We start from the raw sequence: 26,418 nt of genomic DNA, 5'->3' as shown, positions 1-26,418 counted from the left end.
GTTTATGTAACAGAAAAAAGAAACAACTGTAGTTGGTCTCTTTCGTCACACCCTCTCTCCCTCTATATTCAAATGAATAATACAATAATGTTTAAATGTTGATATAATTACAATCACCCCCCCCCCCCCAAATTAAGGTCCAGAATTTGTGCAGAATTTATGTACATGTATATGTATAAAAACTATCTGGTTTATTCCTTCTTTTTTTTATGTCTTTCTCCTATCAATCATGCAACTCTTTCTCTCTTGTGTGTATGTATATTGTATTACATGTATACGACTATATATAAATGTTAATTTACAATGTACTTTCTTTTTGCCCCACGAGGGCCCTTAATTGGTATATAAACAAAATTGAATTGAATATTCACACTAAAAGAAAACTTAGCAAATCCATATTCCCCTCCCACTTTCTCTCAAACTCTTTACAAACCAAACATCACATAAAAGAGGTCGTTGAAAGCGGGGTGTGATCGCACCCATCCCCTTAAAAAAGGGGAAGGAAAACAAGCTAAAAATATATATACAGGCCCGTAGGAAGAATTTAAGTAACCATATATTTTCAGTTTGAAGGCGGAGGGTTATCAAAGAAAAAATCCTTGACAGTAAAAAAAAAAAAAAAAGAAGAAAGAAAGAAAAAAGGACACCAAACGTTTGTTTGAGGGGGCACAATCATAAAGTAGATAAGAAAGTAGCTTTTTTTCTATGGTATATTATATATCGGCAAAATGTAAATGCATTATTCATTTGTTTAAAGATCGGTGCAAACTTGAAATTTCATTTTAAAAATCTTTAGATGGTATCATACCCATGGTATCATTTTTCGTAAAAATCATTGGTCCCATGCTCCCTTCCTTGCAAAAAAGGTTGGTTTCCCCTTTACTTACATGTCTAACATATATAATATAAACCTTAGCTTTCTTTGACAATATTCAACATAGTTCATGCAATCCATTCATATCGACGATTTACAATTTTCAACCGTTAGTAAGCCTCAATTTTAAATGTTGGTTGTGAAGTTTAGTGTGTTAACTTTTTCCAAGTTAGTTGTTGTTTTGAACTTTTTTTTTGATTGGCCTTTCTTAATTGAAAGAGGTTGATGTCCCATGCTCATTAACTGAAAAAAAAGTTGTAGCCCCATTACTTGAAGACATGAAAAAAGTCCCTGTCCCCATGCATTTTGCACCGGTCCCATGGTTCGATAAATTTTGATCGGTCCCTAATGCTGCTTGATTTTTTAAAGAAATGACTTCCAGAATTTACCAAATTGATTCATCATTTAAAAAAATCTTACTTAGAGGAAAGGGTCCCCCTCCCGCATCCTCCCCCGCACACCCCTTTCCAGAATTCTGATGACGGACGCCCCTGATATGCTTGCGGGTTTTAATTTTTTGCGGGTAGGGGTGGGGTGGGGATCGAGAAATAATAGGTCTTTATGAGAGGTGATATTAACTTAGAATCTAACAATTACGTTTAAATTTGTTCTAAATAAAGCTTTGTAAAATATTTTCATTACAGAGCAATCTCTTGTGATTATTTATCAAGTTAGTTTAGTGAGGAAATAAACATACAATAAAACCATAAAATCAAGGTAATATGTTGACAAATTGGCAGGATTGAATCGATGGAGCATTCTGAATAATTCGTATATCCCTACAGAAAATGTTTGGTAATATTTGTTTAAAATTTCACAAACGGTGCATATTTCAAGGTGAAACTGATAAGCTTTGAAATATGTTGACTTTGATCGTCAAACACCCCGTCAAGTTTTACCACGTGGGTAAATACTCAACCAATGGGAAAATGATTCTATTTGTTGACCTATTGCACGTGGATCAATTTAACCGAAATACGCATGTGTAATAACCTTGTAACCCGTGAACCTGCCGTCTGCTAAGAATGACAGTCCCTGGCCACACGTCGAATATGGAGGAAAAACAGCAATCTGTTGCGGGTACCCCGAATGAAGCAAATCTGCTGAAATTAATGGAACGTACAGGTTATCCAATGGTGCAAGAAAATGGACAGAGAAAATATGGCCCCCCACCTGATTGGAATAAGCAAGCACCTCCCCGTGGATGCGAAATTTTCGTAGGTAAAATACCAAGAGATTGCTATGAGGATGAACTTGTTCCTGTTTTTGAACGCATTGGAAAACTTTATGAACTTAGACTTATGATGGACTTTTCGGGAAGCAATAGAGGGTATGCATTTGTAATGTATACCACAAGGTCTGACGCACAAAAAGCTGTTCGGGAATTGAACAACTTCGAAATTCGCAAGGGACGGTTACTGGGTGTATGCACCTCTGTTGATAATTGTCGTTTATTTGTTGGTGGAATTCCAAAAACAAAGAACCGGGAGGAAATTTTACAAGAGATGAAAAAAGTCACAGAAGGAGTTGTGGATGTGATTGTGTATCCCAGTGCAGTGGACAAGAGCAAAAACCGTGGATTTGCATTTGTGGAGTACGAAAGTCATCGGGCTGCGGCTATGGCCAGAAGAAAATTAATTCCTGGGAGAATTCAGTTGTGGTCCCATCAAATTGCAGTCGACTGGGCTGAACCTGAGCAAGATGTCGACCCAGAGACGATGTCCAAGGTAGGCACAATACATAGACAACACGTGTTCTCAGTCATGCGTATAAACATAAACAAAGCATATTCGCAGTTTGTTTACCGCGGTATTTCGACTTGTAGATGCTTTATATTTTGCATGTGGATCTTTTACTTTTACGTATTTGAAAATATATGATGTATACACGCAGCAAATTAATAATATTCTAGAGTACAATAAGTAGGTCACCTTTTCATACCTGGATCGCCTTGTTCCTGTTTGCTCTTATCATAGATAACGCAGATTATCTGTCAACAATGTTGGTGTTTGCTTAAGAGATCAAGAATGTACAGACACGTTATCATCCTGCATGAGTTTAATAGTTAAAAATAAATGTAAAGTCATGAGGATACCACAGTGCTTTTTGACATGTTGAGTTTTCTGCAAATTCAAGGATCTATAAAATAATCTGTAAATTAGTAACACATTTGGATCATAATTGTATTCTTGTGACACCTGTACAAATTACATATGATTTTGTGATAAATTTTGTCTGTTAATTAAAGGAAATGTACTATCCTGCTAAAAATATGCCCTTGATAAATTCACATAGATCTAACGTTATATATCTTTTTATTAAGTAGTATTAGTTTTCATTTTTGACACAATTGTTCCTCTTCCTAAAAGTTGCAAATGCTTTGGTGGGTTGAATCAAAATATTGGTAATTGGTATGTACAGTACATGTAATTTTTATTAATACAATAAACAATATAGAGATGCCTGTGTATTGCTCACTATTCTTGGTAAAAAAAAAAAAATTGTCTGTCATGTTTCATTGACTTTTTTTACTGATTGAAATTTATTAGCTGCAGAACTATAGCTCTCTGCTTGAGAAAATTCGGAGAGATAAAGCAGAGAGCTACAGATCCAAGCATTGTAAAAATCTTCTATTTACGCCGCCGCTTTTTTGTTGCTCACTTCGGGTATTATTTCTTGTATTTTCTGCTTTGCCCCGCTTTAAGAATGGGAATGGTGTCCAATAATTAACTATTTATTTTACTCCTATTCTTGATACTTTATTTACCTTTTTTAAATGGTCCCAAACAGCCCTTAATGGTTGTGGAATGTCTGATTAAAAATTCCAATTCGGACATCCATGTTAGGGGTCTTTCAACAGGTCATTGTTCAAAGAACATACATTTGCAGAGAATTGTAAATAAAAAAATATTAAAAATTTAGGAGGTTCAAATATCATGTATATTGTCTATAAAGAAGACTATGCATGCAAAAAAAAAGTGAGATAAATAAAACTTGGGTGTGTTATTTAGGACAACACCAACATGGACCTTGTAATGTATTTTTTAATCTGATACTCCAAAACCACATATGGCCATTTAGAACTGTTGAAAGGTAAATATTTAGTATCAGGAAAAGGAGTAACATTTATGTTTAATTATTGGATACCATTCTTAAAGTAGGGGAAAGCGTAAAATACAAGAAATAAAACCCGAAGTGAGCAACAAAACAGCAGCGGCATACATCGAAGTTTTTTACAATGCTTGGATCTGTAGCTCTCGATCTGATTCATCTGAATTTCTCATCCAGAGAGCTACAGTTCTGCAGCTAGCAAGTGATTTCAGCAAAAAAATGGTATTCAAACATCCTCATGAGTGTCTCGCAGCATTAATAGTAGAGGTGTAACAATACAGTGTATATATCTATCATATTGATCGCAAGGGCTCACCTACTTAGATCAGTCTAGTAACAAATTTTAACATTCTAAGTAGTAGTTACCGTATAAGTTTTTATTGGTTTTCTCTAGATACCCTATAGAGAGGTTAAAAGGTCACGAGAAGGCGCAGCCTTCGAGTGACCTTTTAACCTCTCTATAGGGTATCTAGAGAAAACCAGTAAAAAAACTTATACGGTAAGTCACATGTACCATAGCACTCTCAGATTTCCAAATATGGCAGAGAGATGATGTATTAGTTTCAAATAAATTTCCTAATATGGTTTGTCACCTGACATAATTATAATGGCACGCGCTATACACTGTGCATATATATTACATTTTATTGAGCATTTTCCACACTTGGAATCAAAAAGCGAAAATGGGCAAACACAACGCAATGAGCATGGATCTCGATTTTCTTGAACTGTCGCAAAATTTTGAATGGGACAATTCTATCGATGATCAAACTCTCTCACAGATAGGCCAGTTGATGGACGAAGTAAACGTGTTTGATGGTAATGGGGAGTTATCTCTTACTCAAACGAGTTTTAATTTGACCCAGGAGCCGGTTATACCCTAGAATGTACGTTATACAGCAGCTGGACCATTCGGACGATCGATTTGGAAAGGTTTACGATAACGACAATGTATATATACGTGGAACGTTATTAAAGATTTTAAATAAAATTTAATTGATTAAATTCTATGCAATTCAAGGTCCCGCCTATAGGTTATGAAGCCTCCGCCCATGGGTTATGGTGTAGATAACCCATAGTTAAAACAATAGAAAACATGGCTGCCTATGGTACATATGGCAGAAAACAAGGTAGACGAAAAAAGAAACCAATGTTTAAACTATGAATCATTCATAATAAACTTTCAATTGGTAAACAGTGTTGAGATATTCATGCTATATTATTATGATGATTAGGTAGATTGCGATACTCAGGTCTAATTAATAGGACATCATTTAAGTTAGATGGTATAAAGTAAGGCCCTCATCATGCATGCACCTTACCCTGAACATCAGTTAATCTCATTGGATTTCATTTGATTTTGATTTATGATCAGAACACCTATACATTTTAATAGTTTACTGTATGCAACCATACAATTTCAATCTTTCACAAGTTGTTTCTTTATCCCCTTTATGCACATGGGTTTAACTTTGTGACAATAACCAGGGATAGACATTAACTTTCAGGGCAAGTGAACTCAAACTTTCAGTTGTCCAAATGCAAAAGTTGGTTGGCCAAAATTTAGGAAGAAGAAAATAACTTGATTTATTATTGTAAGTGTTAGGATAAGAAAAAGTGTGACAAAATACGGCGTAACCAGTAGGTTGAGATGCCAACCAATAATTATTAAATACAAAACTTACCTTGGAGTACAAAAGTTTTGGATGAAATGAATTTAAATGTAAATACTTACAAAAAATATTTTAAAAATTGAAATCTTTGAGAAATCACTATAGAAGATGTAAAATTCATTACTTTTCACCTTTACGAGACACAAAGTCAATTTGCTATATCCATAAATTCACTTTATCAGAGTTTGTTATAACTGTAAAAGTTTACAAGGAGTTGTTAAGAACTTTGATAGGGATTCTAACAAACTTCATTATCTCCGTAAATTTTCTATAACTGTGTTTGTGCTAAATGAGTTATATTTGAAAAAAAAAATGATATTTAATCTTATTTAATAACAATAGTATTATACCTCTTTTTCCTGATAAAAATTATTACAATATCATATTCACATTATTAGAAAATGCACCCATTCATTTCCAGGTGAAAATACTGTATGTTCGAAACCTGATGTTAAGTACAACTGAAGACACTATACAAAGGTTTATGAATTGCAAACTAGGAAAGGACAATGCAGTAGAGCGTGTGAAGAAGATCAAGGACTATGCTTTTGTCCATTTCAAAGATAGAGATGATGCTCTTCAAGCCATGGAACTGACCCATAGTAAGATATAAAAACTTGTAAAAATTGTAAGAATGTTTCATGAAATAACAAATCAAGCTACTTTTCTGAGAAAAAATGTGACCTTAATGTTATCAATTATTAGTAAGTCCATTTTATCATCTTAGTTTTATTAAGATTCCATGGATTCTTGTTCTAATTATTGTCTGACTTTTTTGGGGAAAAAAATGACAACATGTCTCATTTGATAATTGTAAGAAAATACGTGTTACTCTGTAGAGTGAGATATTGGATTTAATAAAATTTTGATAAATGTTTTTTAATTTTCAAATTTAATTTAACAGATGCAACTCTTGATGGTGCCAGAGTAGAGGTTGTTTTGGCAAAACCTGTAGATAAAAATGATTATAGGAACTATACCAGAGGGAAAACTGCTTTACAACAGGTATATTTAAACTTCAAGTAGAAAAATTGATAATTGCAGAAATTGAATAGAAATGTATAAACATATGGTAATCAGGGTTGCAAGGAATCACTCACCTTCTTGTAGATCTATATGTGAGTAGTTTTCTTTGTGGGCTTCATACTCCTAAGACATACTCCTAGACATAATCTAGCTGACATATGTCTAGTAAAATTTCATCAAAACTTTTCCAGAAATCTGACTGCAGTTTGTTTCAACTTTTAAACACTTTTTAGCTCACCTGAGCCAAAGACTCGAGCTTTCTGCATGATCAAAGACTGTCATGTGTCGCTTGTAAACTTTTCACACTTTCAACTAGTATGTAAAGTCATGTGGTGAAGGTTGATTAGTTTAATTGATTTCTTTACATCCTTTTGAGAATATTTAACTCAAAGTTGGGACACCACCAGTTGCTGGTAAAGGGTTGCAAATTTAGACCATACTTGCATTTTATGACCAATGAGCAGTGAGAGATCTTTTTTATGCCAATATCTACTGTAATATTGGACCTCTTTTTTTGTGGTCCTGGAGGACCTGTCTTTATGACTCTAGAACAAAACACAAAGAAAAATGTGGAATTTCAATGAAGTGTTATTTAGCTCCATAGGAAAACTAGACTGGACCCTTAAGATTACATATCTGATTAATATTATATGAAAAGAGGAATTCATTGAGAAACTGCAAGAAGTTAAAATGGAAATTGAATTGAAATAAATTAAATTGATGTATATAAAAAGAGTATGTTTGTTGTTGCAATTGTTTTCAACTTTTCATTGATAAATGTGTTCCCCAATACACCATTGAGGGCTAGTAAAAATGTGTAAAGTTGGAGGTTTACATACCCCCTAAAATTTTAAACCCTGGGTAACTTTTTAAACTTTATATTTCACACAAGTATATTTCTTTATTATTGTACTAATTAAGAAATTCATTTTTTTTCTTTAGGATGATATTGAAGAGGCTCTAGAATCACAATTAAAACAGCTTTCTTTTGAGGTTCTTATTCTCTATTTGAATTAACTTATTTAGTTGCCGATTGTTATTTGTTGCATGTTGTGTTTTCAGAATATTTTTGTTTCCAGTGTTTTCCCAAAGAACTGGCTACCAGCCAAATTGGCCGCTCCAATTGATGAAAATGCTGCTTTGAAGTTAAAAAAAAATCAAAATTAAATTGTTGTAAGGTCCACAGGAATTTGTCATAAACTTCAACCCAGAGCCTGTTACAATTGATCTCTAACTCAAGGGAAAACACTGTGTTTCAGGGATTGAAATTACTAGCAAAATTAGCAAGTAGAAAAAAAATGTACATGTACTAGAAAACTTTAGTTTCACTACATTTTTCCATTTTCTTTAATTGCTACTTGAAAATTTTAATGATGCAAAAGAACTCCCCCACATATATAAAGTGAATTCAATCTTTTATGTCTCTTTCACTAAATAAAGAGCAGTGAAAATATTTTCTTTTCATAGTGAGACTTGTTGAACATTACAGTCATCAACTTCCCTTACTTATGTAGTAATATACCCTTATCACCTGCATATGGGGTTTATGTCTCTCAGTTAATTCAATATGAAAGAGCATGCTCTACATATGAACAATTTCTAAAATGAGGCAAGCTATTGACAAACAAGTTGATGAAACAAGGATATCAACAGTCTCGTTTGAAGTCATCATTTCGCAAGTTTTACGGTCAATACAATGACCTTGTCAGTACATACAACCTATCATTGAGCCAAATGCTGGCTGACATTCTGATCATGTCAAGGAGCATATGGCGGGTGTGACCGGTCGGCAGGGGATGCTCACCCCTCCATGGCACCTGATCCTACCTCTAAATTTTGAGGTCCATTTTTGCTCTGCTCCAAATTTGTATCGTTTCATTGGACTTTTGAGATTGAATACTGTTTGTTATCTTCATATATCATGTAACTATATACATGTAAATAGAAAAAAGGTAAATCAAATTCAATTAATGTCAATTATAGTCCGACACTATTACAGTTACTAATGGTCGATTGCAAAGTCTTGGCAACCCTTTTGCAAAAAAATAATTCTAATCCATTTTGAAAGAACTGGCAAACTTATGTGGCTATTTTAATACATGTACAATATTTGGACATATAAATTGCCTCTTATTTAGCACATTTATCATCTGTGTTTATCAGGCATGTAGCCAGAATGGAATTGAAGTATACACAGAGATCAGCAGGGAGTTAGGGGCTGAACTGAGGCTCTCTGAGTCCAGGGCGAAGCCCCTGGAAGCTTTGGGCTTTTACCAAATATTTGTTTTATTTCCTTGCAAAAAAAAAATCCATGCAGTTTCTCTTTTCTTTAGAAAATAAAATATATCGTAGTATTGTTATACTTCCATGGAAACTTACTTACTGTGCATGAAATTGAGGCTGAATATACTTGGAAATTCATGCAGCTTTAATTGACCAGTGTTACCAGTATTGGAGGTAGATGGACGTTTGGGAATTTTACTTGATGACACAGTATTGTCACTCAGTGATATCGCATGCTTTCATTTCAGATATTCGAAGTTTTTCCAGCCTTGTAGCTAACGTCATTGTAACAAATTCTACACACTGCTTTTTCAAATTCAGTCACTTTCCTTCCATTAACAGTGACAATTTTTAAACCAAAAGTTCTTCCATACCACCAAATGGTAACATCTCGGTGGACTTTAGAGTTTAACTTGTTGGTTAGGCCAAAAAAAATTAACAGTCTTGTTTCCTGCTACCAACCTGAAAAAAATAGCGTAGGTAGGTAGGAAAATTATTTTATTTTATTTTTTTTCCAATGGCATTTTTTTTGGATATGAACTAATACAAGATCAAATTAAACATGTCACAGAACAATATTGTCTTTTAATATTAAAATTCATGTCTTTTGATGCATAACTCAAGTGGTAATATATGAAAGTCCACATTTAAAACATAGAATTTTATGAAATGCTTGTTTTGTGTTAACACGGAAACGGATTATGGTGACGAAAAAATGAAATTCAGGAAATTCCGATTTTTTTTTCTTCCAAAACTAAAAAAATATTTAGGGTCGCGCGCAAAAAACTAGGGTCTGTTGGGTAGCAGGAAACAAGGCTATTATTTTTTTTTGGCCTTATTGTTCGATAGCAGACTGCTCTGATGCTTCCTCCGTTACTGTCTGTTGCCATTTTCTCCCTCACATGTGTCAAACCATTGAAATGAGGTCGAGCCCGATCTATTTCAAGGAACAATTGAACCCGATTTTTTAAAAAAGTATCAAACCGAAAATCAAGATAATGAAACGAACATTGAATCGAACAATTATATTGAACAGTATCGATATTTCGGTGAATCATTTCAGCCCTAATGGGAAAGAGAAAATACATTGATATATCCGAGAGTTCAAGATATTTAGGGTAAATTACTGAAAGAATAAGTACTTGAGACTTCTAAATCACTTCGACATATCCATGGTATTCAAGATACCTGTGTATCTTGTGTATATACTGTATACACAAAACATAGTAAATGTAAGCTTAAAAACAAAGCTGATAAACTGGCAGAAACTGAAAACAATTATTGTTTTTTATCGAACTCCTAAAATTTTGCAACAGCGTGTAGCAATATTTAACCCCATTGTTTTAATTTTTCACTTGCATTTAGGAAATCTATTTCCTTTTAATTTCAATCCCTTGTTGTTTTTGAGAAAGATGGCTGAGGGAAGCAATATAGCACCTTAAAAGGGTATGACAGTAGCACAAGTAAATGAGCTGTGCTTTTTTTTTCTTGAAAACATCACTGTTCTTTGTTAATGAAGAGTTACTAATTAACACAGTTCAGCTTAGTTTTGTTTTACTAAGCATTTCAAAAGACTAGCAAAACATTTGTGAAAATGTGATGGCCTTGTCTATGGAAGTGTTTATTTATATTTTCAAAGCATGATGTGATGTATCGATTAAAGGTTACTTTGAAATCACTGATTTTTGTGGAGGTTTAATTTTCTTTTTTTTTGAGGTATGGAGAGACCCATGAATTCATGACCACCATGAAATATTACCGTATATACTCGCCTATAAGTCGGTTCTTTGGGAGTTAAATTTTGGTCAAAAACTCAACGTCCGACTTATAGGCGAGTCATAAAAAGAATGGTGTTTTTCTGGACGGCGAAATGTAATATTTCTTGTATACATTTCTGAAGATTATCGTTGAGCAAAGTCTTGATAGAAATAATCATTTCTGTATTCTAAGATTATACATAAAGTGCAGATATTTACATATTTTAATAATTTTATTTTTATCTTAAGTCTGCATTACTTATTTGTTTAATGATTTAAATTTGAATATCGGCATCATTTCTAAAAATATTAATTGAAACCAGGTTAAAACATCAGTGCATTGATTTGAAATTTCTTCCGATTCTGGCAAAAAGTTGTAACGACTTATAAACGGGTCAATGGCAAATCCCTCCAAAATAACCTCAAAAAAATACAACCGACTTATTGGCGGACCGACTTATAGGCGAGTATATACTGTAGGCAGATAATTGTAATTAAGTACATGTAGATAATGACAGTCTTCCCCTTTGTAAGGCAATCAGTTCATCTGCATTAAGAGCTTTAAGATACCATTTTTAATATTATATTTTGGTTGTACACACTCGAATCAATGTATTTATTTTCTACGTTGACAAATATCAAATGTATAATTTCTTACTGTACACCTTTAAAAGTCTACACACAATTTTACTTCGAAACACCGATGCAAAACCTGTCATTAGGTTTGTCTGATACAATTTATATTAAGGTCAAAATAAAAAAAAAATCTTTTCTCATGGATTTGCATTTCTGAACCCTACTGTTTTTGATTTTATACTGTATCTTTTAAAAATGCTTATCCTGTTAAAATGATAGAGGTAGCATTATCAGCTAGACAGTGAAAAGAAGTTTCAGGAGCTCTGAAAATAGTCTAAAACTGCAGACTTTTTTTGTTTTATATTTAGGCGTTTGGTGGATACAACATGTATGGTGATCAAGCCATGTTTAATCAAGTTTTCCAACATCCTGGCAGGTAAGGAGCTATGGAAGAAATATTTTGTAGCTCAATCAACAAACACACAATTTTTTAAAATATATGCAGAATAGTCTTCAAAATTTTATTTGGGGATAATTAAAAGTTGTTATGTTGATAATGCCTAAATATTTGCAAATTATAAAGCTGATTAAAGGCTTTTTGTTTTTAGAAGAAAAGTAAAGTAATTTGGGATATTACACAGTTTTGGGGATGTCTTTGAAAAAATATCATTTACCAATATATAACCAGTAAATAACTAATATACTGTTTTGTGACAAAGCATGTTTTCTATTAATAGTATGTGCACTGCAATGATTCACATACATTTTGATTTGATGCACATTTTAGTTTAGACCAACCTTTTCACTTAAAGTGCATTGAGATGTTTAAAATGTATTTCTTAATTATCAACAAGACCATGCACTCATTAATGGAAACATTGATTTGCAGTACATGTATATGGGTGCACTGATATTGTACTGTAATAGACTAAATATGTTGCACTTGTGAGTAAATGGACAGGTATTTGGTTGACTTTGGATATAAATTTTTCCTGATTAAAAAAATATATCTGTGTTTCTTGTAAGAATCTTCATTTTCAGTGCTTAAATTTATTTGAATGATTTATCAATTAAATGTCAGGTGCTGCTTGCTTAGCCAAGAGAATTTGAAGTATTTTCTTGTCTTTAATATACATGTGTTGTCCAAAGTAAAAAAAAAAATGGGAGAATGAACTTTCAGTTGTATTACATTAAATTCCAGAAGAATAAAAGTTGTTGGCTAAAAGTTTAAATTTAAGGCAGGCATATTACCAATGCATTTCGAACAGCAGTTTGGGAATGGATTTGATATATACTGCCCAAAGTGGAAAAATCTATTGTGTGAATTGCAAAGTTCAAGTTAGAGTTTTGATAATTGGTTTTCAACTATTACAGGGAATTCCAAGGTAGGACAGCCATAGGAATTCGAGGTGCCCTGAGAGGAAGAGGTCGTGGAGCGGCTGGATCTAGGGGAGCAGGGAATCAGAGAGCTGGGTTCATTCCTGGCGTAATTGGCAGGGGTCTGCGAAGGTATCCTTATGAAGTAAGTCTTGTTTTTTGAATTGCATGAGAATTGCTTTGTTTTTTAATTTTTGACTGATATTGTTCAAAAAGTAACTTTGGTATTATAGTTTAGCTAATAAAACAAATAAGCCTATGAAATGTCACATTTAGTACACTTTAGTGATTGAGATGTATAATAGGAAAATAATCCAGGAACTTTGTGTTTGTTAATTCATAATAATTTAATTTTGTTTGTATTCTAGTCTCTGATTGGTTAATATCCAAAAAGGAACACAAATTATTTCTGTATAACCTGGTTTGGTATGGGGACACACCCCCCTGACAACCAGCTGAATCATCTGTATGCATACAATCCTCTCATTTCCAGTCCTCGGCATTCATGGAAAATTCCAGATTTAATAAATATACCATTAACTTCAAACAATAATTCGATCTTACCACATGTAAACAAGCTGCTAGGCCTATGTATCAGTTTTTACCTCCCCTCGCTTCCCATCACTTCCGTTACTTCCGTTACTACGGTTGTATTATTGAGCGGCAAATTTGAACTAATAAAAACCAACGAAATTTTACACCCATAGTTATTTAATGATTTTAAAATTAAATTATAAGGAATGACTCTAATTCTTGGCCAAATTATTCGAGTATAACCTGGTTTGGGTCAGTTTACGCTGTTTTATAATCCGCTTCGCGGATTATAAAGCGTAAACTGACCCAAACCAGGTTATACTCGAATAATTTGGCCAAGAATTAGAGTCATTCCTAAATAAATATGCATTTTCACTCTGCCTGAGAGTTGAATAGTATTTTATATGCTTGTACTTTTTAAAATCTTAATTATTTCCCTTTTAAGTAAAAAAAAAGTGATAAATGTCTTTATATGTTGTTATAAGCCTGATTAAATACTGAAAAGTACTTGTTAGGAACAATACATTGTTTGATATACTTGCAAATATGCAGAAGGCACTAAGTTTTAAAACACAATCTTGTACTTAAGAAAATAGAAAATAATGAGAAAATGAAAGTTAGATTAAAGTTGTAGTGTACTCTTTAGATTTTGTTCATTTCTACAAGTTTGTGCATGCTGTTTTCTCGTTGCTACTAGGACCGTTTATATGATTTGCTGCCTGGCATGGAACTGACACCTACTAACCCTATAACACTCAAACCACAAACTGTCAAACCTCCAACACAGGTATTGAGCTCTGTTTCTTTAGCCTGCTAGTATTCTTTTTTTTTTATCTCACCATCTATGCTTCAATCTATGATTGATAATGCTGTTACATTGATAAGGAAACACAATATTGGAGTGTTTTGACATTTTCTCTTGGGATTACAATAGTTTTGGCATGATTATTGATAGTACATGTGAAATTCTTTCAAAATGCTTCTCCTCGTACACTTTTGATCTGATTTCAATGATATGTTGTATTCAAATGGATTAATTTATGATGATAATATGTTATTCTTTTTATCAGTTTGATTTTTTTGAATGTTCATTGTTTCCATGGTTATACCTACAATAGAACATAGTTGCCAACTCTCCTGAATTTGTTGGGTAATGCCCAATTTTTTTTTTAACATAACTTTGATTTTTTATTTTTTTTTTTGGAAATGCCGGGTCATGCTTTTCACCAGATTTTTGCTGAACAGCCAGAATCATCATATCAAATCATATATTTTCCAAATTTGGTTTGTAAATAGTTCAAAATGTAATTTCCAGTTATCAATCCAGTTAAAGCAATATGAGCTGCAACTTTGACATAGGAAATTTTTGTTGCAATATTTCAATTAAGTATTTCAATAACAGAAAAAAGAACGTTTATAAACTTCTGATCTGTTGTTCATGTTTGCAACGGAAGAACTATTTATAAGCTTTGATTGAAGCAAAATTACATTATTGTCATCCTGTACAATATTGATTTCTTATATATAATACTATACATTCCATTGTACAGAAATCTTTCTTCTGAAAAAATTGAATACTTACTTTAGTTCAGTTGATCATAACGGATTGAATTACATACAGATTTATCATAACAGCACATTTTTAATATCAAAATAAAATTTTCAAAAATGCAGCTCATATTGCTTTAAGCTTTGATCTACATAAACAATGCCAATGGCTGTATACAGTACAACATGTATGTACAGGTCAATTATCAGTGTATATATTTTAATAATTATTTTGAAGTTGTTTTGACAAATTGAAGTTTGAAATTATTGAAAAATGGCTTCCGATATATGACGAGATGGTTTTCAGGACCAGCAGGAATACCACCAGTGAAAATTAAGAAAAATGATCTTAATGTACATATCAAGGAATCTTGGAAATCAAAGTTCATTTGATGAAATAAAGTAATCGAAGATAACATGAGGCTAGCTGTACATTATATGTTAATTGCAATTGTTTATTAGGTAAGGTGATTTTATCTTCAAGACCAAGATTTTACATACTAATTTTAAAACTATAGCTCAATCTTTGCTTGTTCTTAAATCAAACAGCAATGCAGATTCTGAAAGGGCTTTAAGTATTAACAAGATGTGTTTGTGAAACACTGACGCCCCCATATGGCAACTTATAGCGAAGGTTAAACTTTCTCAAATGCAAATAAAATATGTTGGTACCCAAAGCAAGGTCTTGTCTCGAAGAATATACCTCTGAAATATGAAAGCCCTAGTAGCAACCATTGAAAAGATATGGAAAAGGTTAAAGTTTTCAAAAGTGAGTCAAACATCAAGGTCAAGGTCAAAATTAATGGTGCCCAAGGAAAGGTCTTCTCACAAGAAATACACATGTGAATTATGAAGCCCTAGGACCAACCTTTCAAAAGTTATGGTCAAGGTTAAAGGTTTTCAAAAGTAGGTCAGACTCCAAGGTCAAAGGTCAAAGTTGTTGGTATCCAAAGTAAGGTCTTGTCACAAGGATTACATAAGTGAAGTATGAAAGTCCTAGCACCAACTGTTCAAAAGTAATGGCCAAGGTTAAAGTTTTCCAAAAGTAGGTCAAAGGTCAAGGTCAAAGGGTCAAAGTTCTTGGTATCCAAAGAAAGATCTTGACACAAGGATTACACATGTGAAGTAAGAAAGCCCTAGCACCAACTGTTCAAAAGTAATGGCCAAGGGTAAAGTTTTCCAAAAGAAGGTCAAACTCCAAGGTCAAAGGGTCAAAGTTTTTGGTATCCAAACAAAGGTCTTGTCACAAGGATTACATTTGTGAAGTATTGGAAGCCTTAGCACCAACTATTCAAAAGATATGGCCAAGGTTAATGTTGGGTAAAATTTTGCAAAACTGGGCCAAACTCCAAGGTCAAATATGATGGTACCCAAGGAAAGGTCTTGTCACAAGGATTACACATGTGAAATATGAAAGCCATAGCTCCAACCAATCAAAAGTTATGGGCAAAGTTAAAGTTTTTGTGGAAAAACAGACAGACAGATGGTTGGACAGACAGGGCAAAAACCCCGAATCTTCCTGCCCTCGGCTAGGGCAGGGCCACAATGGAGGATCAAAGTGTTACATAGAAATATATAGGAAAAACCTTTAAAAATCTTCTTCTCAAGAACAGCAAAGCCATGATGAGTCATATTTATATGGAAGCATCCTCAGGTAGTGTAGATTTAAGTTTGATCAAATCATGACCCCCGGGGGTAGGGCGGGGCCACAATGGAGGATCAAAGTTTTACTTAGAAATATAAAGGAAAAATCTTTAAAAATCTTCTTCTCAAGAACAGCAAAGCCATGATGAGTCATATTTATATGGAAGCATCCTCAGGTAGTGTAGATTCAAATTTGTTCAAATCATGACCCCCGGGGGTAGGGCGGGGCCACAATGGAGGATCAAAGTCTAACATTGAAATATTTAGGAAAAATCTTTAAAAAAAATCTTCTTCTCAGGAACAGGAAAACCCTGATTGGTAATATTTATATGGAAGCATCCTCAGGTAGTGTATATTCAAATTTATTCAAATGATGACCCCCGGGGGTAGGGTTGTTCCACAATGGAGGATCAAAGTTTTACATAGAAATATATAGGAAAAACCTTTAAAAATCTTCTTTTCAAGAACAGCAAAGCCATGATTGATCATATTTATGTGGAAGCATCCTCAGGTAGTGTAGATTTTATTTTGTTCAAATCATGACCCCTGGGGGGTAGGGTGGGGCCACAATGGAGGATCAAAATCTTAAATAGAAATATATAGGAAAATATCTTCTTATCAAGAACTGCAAAGCCATGATAAGTCATTTTGCTATGGAAGCATCCTCAGGTATAGTGTAAATTCAGTTTTGTTCAAATGATGACCTTTGGGAGGTAGGGTGGGGCCCAATGGGGGATTGAAAATTTTACATAGGAACATATAGGAAAATATCTTCTTATCAAGAACTGAAAATCATGTTAAGTCATTTTGATATGGAAGCATCCTCAGGTAGTGTAAATTCAATTTTGTTCAAATGATGACCCCCGAGGCAGTGGTGTATCCAGGAATTTTGTAAAGGGGGGGGGGGGCAGTAGAGGCATTGGGTCTGGGCTGCATTGAAGCCCCCAGGGGTCTAGAGCAAGGCCCTGGTGGGGGTCTGGGAAGCTGATGAATTCTTACAAAGAAGAGATTTTTTTTCTTGATTTTAGGATAATGGACATATAGGTTCTACATAAAGAAATTAAAACGGGAGGTGCACGCCCGGCGTGCCGGCCATGGATCCGCCTTTGCAGGGGTAGGGTGGGGCCCAATGGGGGATCGAAAGTTTTACATAAGAACATATAGAAAAAATATTTCTTCTCAAGAACAGAAAAACTATGTTTAGTCATATTGATATGGAAGCATCCTCAGGTAGTGTAGATTCAAGTTTGTTCAAATGTTGACCCCTGGGATAGGGAGGAGCCACAATGGGGGATCAAATTTTTACAAAGGAATATATGGGAAAATTTTTAAAAAATCTTTTCAAGTACAACAAAGCCATTTGTTAAATTGACATGGAAGGTTCCGGTAGTTTAAAATTCAAGCCCCCCCCCCACCCCCCCCACCCCCCCCACCCCAAGGTAATCTTTTCAATACTGAACTGATTTGTACTTTTGCCCAGCCAATGTGCTCAGGTGAGCGATGTGGCACATGGGCCTCTTGTTAGTTCACCTGAGCCAAAACCTGTAGTATATATTTCAGTTTTTAGTTCACCTGAGCCAGCTTTTCTGATCAAACAGTGTCAGACATCCAACTGTCATCCGTCGTCTGTAAACTTTTCACATTTTCGACTTCTTCTCAAGAACCACTGGGCCAGTTTCAACCAAACTTGTAACAAAGCAGCCTTGGGTGTAGGGAATTTAAGTTTGTTCAGCAGGAGTTCCACTCCTCTTTCAAGGGGAGGTTATTAAGAATTCATGGAAATTTGGTGGCATCTTTTAAAAATCTTTTTCAAGAACCACTGGGCTAGAAAAGATGAAACTTATGTGAAAGCTTCATTACATACTTTAAATTTAAGTTTGTTCATATATCCTCTGGGTTTAGGGACTGGGGCCACAAGAGGGTGTTGAAGTTTTACATAGGAATATATAGGAAATGTCTTTAAAAATCATCTTCTCAAGAACAGGAAATTCATAATTAGTCATATTATAATAGAAGTATCCTCAGATAGTGTAGATTCAGTGTTTTCCCTAAGAACCGGCTACCAGCCAAATTGACCACTTCAATTGATAGAGATGCCGCTTAGAAATCAAAAATTTAAAATAATTGATGTAAGGTTCACAGAGATTTTGTTCATAAACATCAACCCTTAGCCTGTTACAATCGATCTCTAACCCTTTACTTTGAAATAAAGGGAAAACACTGAGATTCAAGTTTGTTCCAATCATGACCCCTTGGGGTAGGGCAGGGCCACAACGGGGGTCAAAGTTTACCACAGGAATATATATAGGAAATATCTTTAAAAATCTTCTTCTCAAGAACAACTAAGCCATTATTTGTCATATTCATACAGAAGCAACCTTAGGTATTGTATCTAATCAAGTTTGTTCAAATTATGACCACCAGGGGTTGGGAGCACAACAGAGGGTCAAAGTTTTGCATAAGAATATTTATGAATAATCTTGAAAAAAACGTTTTGCTCAAGAACAGCAAAACCATGATTAGTCATATTATGAAAGAAGCATCCTCGGGTAGTGTAGATTCAAATTTGTTCAAATTTAGGGTTGGTTGGATGGGGCCACAATGAGGGATCAGAGTTTTACATAGGAAAACATAGGGAAAAAATCTTTAAAATTCTACTATTTAAGAACAGCCATGATTAGTAATATTGATATGGAAGCATCCGAAGGTAGTGTAAATTAAAGTTTGCCCCCCTCCCCTGTTCAGTACTAAACTGATTTCTGCTTCTTCCTAGCCAATGTGCTCAGGTGAACAGTGTGCCCCATGGACCTCTTGTTTTTAAAAGGGAGCAAAAAGTTTTATATGTTGTAAGGAATTCTTTTTTTTTAAGTATTAAATCAATGTAATGATTTTTTTGCTTTCAGATTTTAGATGACTTTTGCCAAAAGAATGGCCTTGGCTCTCCAATTTATCAACTACATTCCACTCTCAATGGAGAAAGTCAATTATTTTTGTATAAGGTAAGGTCAAAAACTCTGAAACCTTATAGAACTTACATATTTGAAAAACTGGAAATGAAATTTTAAGTCAATTTTTCTTCAAGGTTACTGTTCCAGCCTACCCAAATCCTTTTCAACCCAACAAATTATGTCGCACTGTTGAGGATGCAAAATGTTTTGCAGCAGAATTTGTGATGTCTCAGATGGGAATTCCAATGGATGGTAAGTTTTGATTTGGCCTAGCTGGCAGTATAATGTAGTGATGCTTTCTGCTCCAAAATCTTCTTTCTGTCATAGTGGCTATTGCACAAACTGACTTCATTCAAATATTTTGTCCAAACTCTAGTATTATATCATTCGTAATCAGAAGTTAGCTTGTTTGGTTTTATTTATGAATAAAAGTAAAGATTAGACAATAAAATTCCTTGGTGAGCTTAGTGTACAAGTAATGTAACTGGAATAGTATTGGCTGAAATATAACTGTAGAACAACTCAACTATATGTAGTCAAATGAATATACTAGCATCCCCAAGTTCTGTAGGTTCAACTCTGGTGTTAGATGACTTAAGGATGTTCGAATGGAGCTCCAGTATGAAATTAATATTTTCACATAGAAATAGAGAAAAAAATCCATGTTATTCTGAGGAACAGCAAGGATGAAATCAAGTGTACCCAAGTAATCTACAAGCATTCCCATTTATTGCTGATTTATATTTGTTCAAGCATGATCCTAGAGTTAGTAGGTATATATACAGAATTCAGGGCTCTTGATTGTTTATAATTGGGGCTGTTCAAAAGCCCCATTCCCAATTCAAAAAAGGCACCCTTTTCCCCTTTGAATGTTCATTTTCCCAGTATTCATTTCCACCCAATATATATATATATATATATATATATATATATATATATATATATATATATATATATATATATATATATATATATATATATATATATATATATATATAAAATAACTAAAATTGTATCGCAAAACAGAAATTTAGTTGATAACAAACCAAACACCAGAAACCCAGTATAGCATGATCTTAAAATATGATGGTCATCCAAAAATTCACCAAAGATATCTATTTTTCCCAATTTTTATGGCCTGATCCTAGTCCCAAAGAGTGGTGTGAGAGCCCTGGAATTTTTTTTCCAAATCAACTATATATTGTCTGAAATAAAGAGTCTGTCTCTTTCTCTCCCCCCCCCCCCCCCCCCCCCCCCCCCCCCCCCCCCCCCCCCCCGTAAATATGCATATTCAACCAAGTTTGGCAATGCATTTGGTATAGAGAGAATGATGAGAGTTCCTCTTGTTTTTCAAATTGATTGTGAATATGTACTGAAGTAACAGAGTTGTCTAAAAGTATGTGTGAATGATTAAAAAATCTGATAACAACATGCATGAATAAGTTTTGATATTCTTATTGTGCAGAAAACTTTTGTAAGACATGCTGTACATGTACATGTATTTTTTTAAGAAAAATAAAATGCATAAAATTCCTTTCATTTGATTGCTGGTTAATGAATCTTTTGATGGCCCGTATATGACTGCTGAAAATGATATTTAGTGGTAAGAAGGTAAATTGTGAAGTTTAGGCTTTAAATTTCACTCAAAAATGGATTGAGATCACCTTCTAGTATGTCACAAGTTGACAATTTTATCTTAGATGTTTATTTTATATCTGTTCAGGTATCCAGATTTATTGATATTAGTATTTGACATTTTGACAGTATTGTAAATTTTACCTTTTTTCTCATGAGAAAGAAAGTTTAGAGCACTCGGATTATCTTCCAACAAAGTTTTTTAGATGCAGTTTTTTTAACTATCCAGATTTTCCTTCACTGTCTCTACATACCCTTTTCTGAAGTATATATTCCAAATTTTGATACATTTGATAATGATAAAAATCAATTTAGTTTCTGTTGGTTAGTTATAGAAGATGGGCAATATTACACCTAGAATTGTCAAACCTGTTAGTTGGTGGATGTTGGGGGAAGTATGTCACGACCCAAACATTGGTGACTGTGATTTCATTTGGAAATCTTTAGCTATCCATATCCAAATTATGTATGGATCATATTTAGTGTAAGACCTAGAATTAACAAGTCTTTGTCATTGAAGCATCTTTTTAAGAGGAAAAGGGGGGTGTTTCATGACCAAAAAGTAGGCTAGTGTGATCAGTCACCTTACTAAATGGAGTTTCTGTAGCTATCTATAGTCAAATTGTGTTTGCATCATATGTTTCACAATTTGAAGCTTAGGACCATAAAATCTTGTCAGTTGGAGCATGTTTGGGACAGAAGAAGATCACTTTAACCTTCCTATATGTAATTTACAAAGAACTTGAAGTATTTTTAGAGTAGTAATATAAAATACATGGTTTCAGCTTGTGACATTGAGTATGCAGAGATAGATATACATGTGTGTCATGTTGTTTGAGATATGGTGTATTATTTACCCTTAGTAATGCAAATTATTTCTAAGATTATGTAAATTTCATTCAAAGCAACTTAAATACTGGGGGAAAATGCAGACTAGTTGGAATAACAGTTCATATATTTTACCTGTTTGCTGTTTGAAATGCTTATTCTGCTAGAGATCTCTACTTACAAACTTCTTACTGCTTCCACAGGTCCACCAGAGATGCCCACAGGACCTGTAGTGGCTTCTGCACCTATTGCTCCTAACCCATATCAAGGGAGGCCTATAGGACCTGCTTATGCCTCTATTCCAAGTGCTGTGTCTGCACGTCCAGACCTGACTTTTGCTTCTACCATGCCAGTGGTGACTACTGCACCTCCTTCTTATGTTATGGCACCAGGAGAGCTCCCACCACCCCCACCACCTCAAAGTAAGCTCAATCAAGGGGCTGCTATTTTCTCACATGTTTGCATAGAGGCTGTTTAGCTCACATGTCTTGAACAGGGTTTGTAGACATTGCTTATACAGGTTGATTAGACTGTATTTTTTCAGAATAATCCTAGCTTTATTGAAAATGTAAACAACTTTTAGTCCTTCATTTTTTTCCAACTTGATGAAAGTATTGGTGAATTTGAAGTGAACATATCTTTTCTTTTAACAGTTGCTGGTTTTGACACAGGATACATAAAGTGAGATTACACATCCTCATTGTTTGCGTGTGGCAGATTTGCATAATATAATATATATTTTTACTTTTCCCAATAAAGGGTTTTTGAAATGGAAGGAAAATAAACAAAATGAGAGAAGTCAGTATTTTTGATCATGATTCTGACATTTAATCTGCAGTCTTGATTAGAGAAAACAAAAGTTGTATTTTACAATTGGTCAGGTTGTATGTTTACATTTTACTGAAGGACCTGGTAGGAGATATTGTGTCATGGTATTATATTTCACATTGTTATATATGTGTATTATTGCATGCAATTTTAATGTTAATTGTTGAAATCATTTTAACTTTTAACAGTGTTCTATTGAACACAACATCTTGTTCATTTAGGATTTTATTCTCTCTTTTGAGAAACATTTTTTATTATTTTTACAAAGGTGAAATTCAAACATAGATACATGTAATAAAAATCAGTGAAGAATTGATATTGTACCACAAAGAAAATAAACTTAGTGCTAACAATTTTTTACATTTGTAATGTGTTGAGACTTTTGTGTCCACAGAGTTAAGTTTATAAAAAGTGTCATCTCTATTGAGAATTAAAGTCCCTGAAATTTAGTTAACTGTGTGGTACAATATCATATTTATATAAGAACAGTGCTCTTAATTCATCGTTGAAGACTATGTTGATTCGAAATGTTATACACTTTACCCCCAGAGTGCATGCCATCTACAGTGCCAAAAGCCTTTCATCATGAACATATTAGTTTATTAGGTATCTGAAATGCTTTTAAAAAATGACCAAAAGAAACTGGTGTCTTATAAATAGTACTGATATTTAATCAATCAAAATACTAATTTATGTTAATATGGAGAAAAAAGTTGGGAGTAGTTCTATGATAATTTTATTAAATATCATCTCATGCTTCTATTACTAGTAGATGCCACTCTCCAACTTTGCTAACATTTTTAGATAGTGTATGCACACTCAAGTCAAGTATACATATGCAGCACAAACTTGCCAGTTTTATGGTTGTAGTAGCAAGGCTGTTAGTAATTCTTAGATTGAAGTTTCTCTAAATCTGAACTGTTGATGATAACGAAGACTTAGTTGCATAGTTAAAAGCAAAAATTTTTAGCGTTTGTTGATCATTAATGTTTGTAACTTTTTCAGTGAATAGGTTTTTTTTGGGGGGGGGGGGATTGGTTGGATTTTTAACTGTGTTGGGGCAATCACCAAATGCCTTTTTTAATTCATCAATGCGATGTACATATTGTGACCAAAGAATTTCAGTTTTAAATAGTTGTACCTTTTGAGAGAACTGGAAGTGTTTCTTTTCATTTTTTCAAGTTGGTGATGGTATCCTTAATTTGTAGAGTAGAATTTATTTAGTTGCTAAATGATTTATAATCAGATTTTTTGTGTTAGATTTCTTTATTTCATTTATTTTCTTATGTATGATCATGCATGCACCTTTTTTTCTTCTTTTTTTCCCCTTAATGGTAACAATCTGTGTATATTTAGTTACATTTCAAATCCATTACATTCCTCTGTTTGTATGAAACATTCTGTTGAATATCTTTTACCATATTTTAGTTAACATCAGTTGTACACCATCTCTTTTTTTTTTTTTTAAAAAAATGAGATTTTCACCCTTGGCTTGTCTCATATTAGTTGTGTTTCTTGTAGCTTATTGTCACTTTAATGTAGATTTTAAGTTCTTTTCATGTAGTTTGCCTTCAAACTGCATGAAGCAACTAGCTCAAATTTAACAGTAGTTTTGTTTATTTTTAGAGTTTTTTCTTTAAAAAGTGTTATTTTGAAGGTGAAAAATAATGTTGAGTTCACAAATGATTATAGAAATCTAATGGCAGTAAATTCATTTTTATGGCTATCACTTATAGTTACTTCCTGTACCATTGACTTTTTGTCTTTTAACATAGAAATAGTATCGTAATTATAAAACTCAGGATTTATTTTTTTCCTTGCCCAGCATGACTGTGATAAATGTATTTATAGCAGCCCTCAAATTTAGAGAGTTTGGACCAGAAAATCACTTCAAAGACTCTCCTTATTTTTTCCCCAAACAAAAGGGGCATGCCACAAAAAGACTAGTCTACCTACAAGATAAGGTTTTAATACAATGAAACATCACATATATACACAGGTAGTGCTTCTGATGTACATTTTTGTCGCATAACCTTAACATCTGCTAATGAAAATCTGTACAGAAATGACCACATAGACACAGGGCTGCCATTAAAAATACATATTTTTAGATTCTGTTTTTCATGGAAAAGTTAATTTCAATCATGATGTTAAAAATTATCAAGTTCAATTGTGATGGTAAAGGAGAAAACTCGACCATATTGTCCAGGAAGACTAATTGTGATTGTTGAGAACTTGTGACGAAAACTTAAAAAATTCTACATTTGACAGTACTCCTAGTGTGTGCATATAGCACTGTTTTATGTACTATTTTTCTCAGGTTTGTTATGATTTGTTGAGAGATGATTCAAGGCAAAGATTATAACTTTCGATTGCAAAGAGACAAATTTTGTTACGATTTGTTCCTTATAATCTGTTTTATGTAACATAACATTCCAATACATAAGAATTGTTATACATGTATCAACATTCCATTGTATCAATCAGAGCTTGAATAAATATAATAGTCATCTGTGTATAACTGTGTGTTAATTATTGGGATAAATTGAAAAAAAGGTCACAGTCTCAAGCTGTGTTTGTTATACCCCAAATATGCATTTATTACAATAATGTGGACACCATGTTAACTGTGCATGCTTTCAATAATTTGCTAATTACATGTACTACTGATTGAGAGAAGGAAAAATATTAATTGTTAGTTAACAATTTTTAAAATGTGTGTAATATCAATGGCAAGTTCTTGTGGAACCAGAGGTGTCCAGATTAGACAAGCTCTACTGTATTAATAACTATCTTGAGGACACAATTCAAAGAAGAATGTGTATTCTTTGGCCTTTCAATCTGACATGTACTAGTTGGGCAGTCAGTTGAACCTTACACATTCAGAGTCAAGGGCATGAATAAGCATGTCCAATTTTGTAGACACTGCAGTTTTAATAAGTTAACAATTTTACTTTAAAATTTTATTCTTGTTGGCAGAGAGATTGATGTACATACTATGTGGTATAAAGATTGGCAATTGATGATGGTTTATGGAGTGCCAAATTAATATAAACTCAAGTTTGAAAATATAAAGGAGATGGGTCAAGAAGGCATGTAGAATGCCTATAGCTTCAGATATATCTAAAAATCACATTCATTTTGTGAATTAAGTATCTAGAGTAAAAGTTTATTGAAATTTATGAGATTATGATAAACAAAACTTTTCTGTTGAAAATTTTCTTGGCAACAATTATTATGTAATTCAAAAATAATGTGGTACTAATGGGGTTTGAACATTAGCGGGAAAAATACCCAGTATCATTTTCCTTTGAGACTAACATGCTAACCACTATGCTACACAACTCTTGATGAATAATGAATATAAATCATGTTTCACTGTAATATGACCCTTGACTAAATGGACTTCAAAGTATTTCTCGGAAGTATATTTCGGAAAGATGTGAATGTTGTGTCATAAAAGTATTTTTAGGTCACCTGAGTCACTCAGGTGACCTATTGCTATCTGTTTTTGTCCGTCGTCGTCCATCGTGCGTTAACATTTGAACTTTTTCAGCTTCTTCTCTAAAACCGCTCAACCAATTTTGGCAAATAGCATCTGTGGGTGAAGGGGGACAAAAATTGTGAATATCATGGTCCCTGCCCCCCTGGGGCCTGAGGGGTGGGGCTAAAACCACCAAAATTAATGCAATCTTTAAAAATCTTCTTCTTTACTCCTGGACATCAAGCAGTCAAACTGTTGACATGATTGTAATAAGCACTGAGCCCTCTACCAA

The 26,418-nt window shown here is 33.6% G+C and overlaps 1 protein-coding gene across 3 annotated transcripts; it reads left to right on the top strand.

Moving 5' to 3' along the window:
- Window positions 1-1,513: 1,513 nt before the first annotated feature.
- On the top strand, window positions 1,514-23,659 carry LOC133190014 (APOBEC1 complementation factor-like). 3 transcript variants are annotated; one of them, XM_061325488.1, is made up of 11 exons: window positions 1,514-2,601; window positions 6,080-6,260; window positions 6,563-6,663; window positions 7,627-7,677; window positions 11,669-11,736; window positions 12,675-12,822; window positions 13,909-13,998; window positions 19,307-19,402; window positions 19,486-19,603; window positions 22,018-22,236; window positions 22,468-23,659. In XM_061325488.1, the coding sequence occupies exons 1-11, from the start codon at window positions 1,900-1,902 to the stop codon at window positions 22,497-22,499; spliced, it is 1,806 nt and encodes a 601-aa protein (XP_061181472.1). In that variant the 5' UTR covers window positions 1,514-1,899; the 3' UTR covers window positions 22,500-23,659. The 3 variants fall into 3 exon arrangements, with proteins under 3 accessions (XP_061181472.1, XP_061181473.1, XP_061181474.1); XM_061325489.1 differs by lacking the exon at window positions 7,627-7,677 and having other exon boundaries at window positions 1,515-2,601; XM_061325490.1 differs by lacking the exon at window positions 13,909-13,998 and having other exon boundaries at window positions 1,515-2,601.
- Window positions 23,660-26,418: the final 2,759 nt, after the last annotated feature.

The sequence above is a fragment of the Saccostrea echinata genome, unplaced genomic scaffold (genome assembly GCF_033153115.1).
Source record: "Saccostrea echinata isolate AGI-Se365-2 ecotype Australia unplaced genomic scaffold, CSIRO_AGI_Sech_v1 ptg000020l, whole genome shotgun sequence".
Lineage (NCBI taxonomy): Eukaryota > Metazoa > Mollusca > Bivalvia > Ostreida > Ostreidae > Saccostrea > Saccostrea echinata.
Note: the sequence above shows the minus strand (reverse complement) of the source record. Positions and strands in the feature narration are given on the sequence as shown.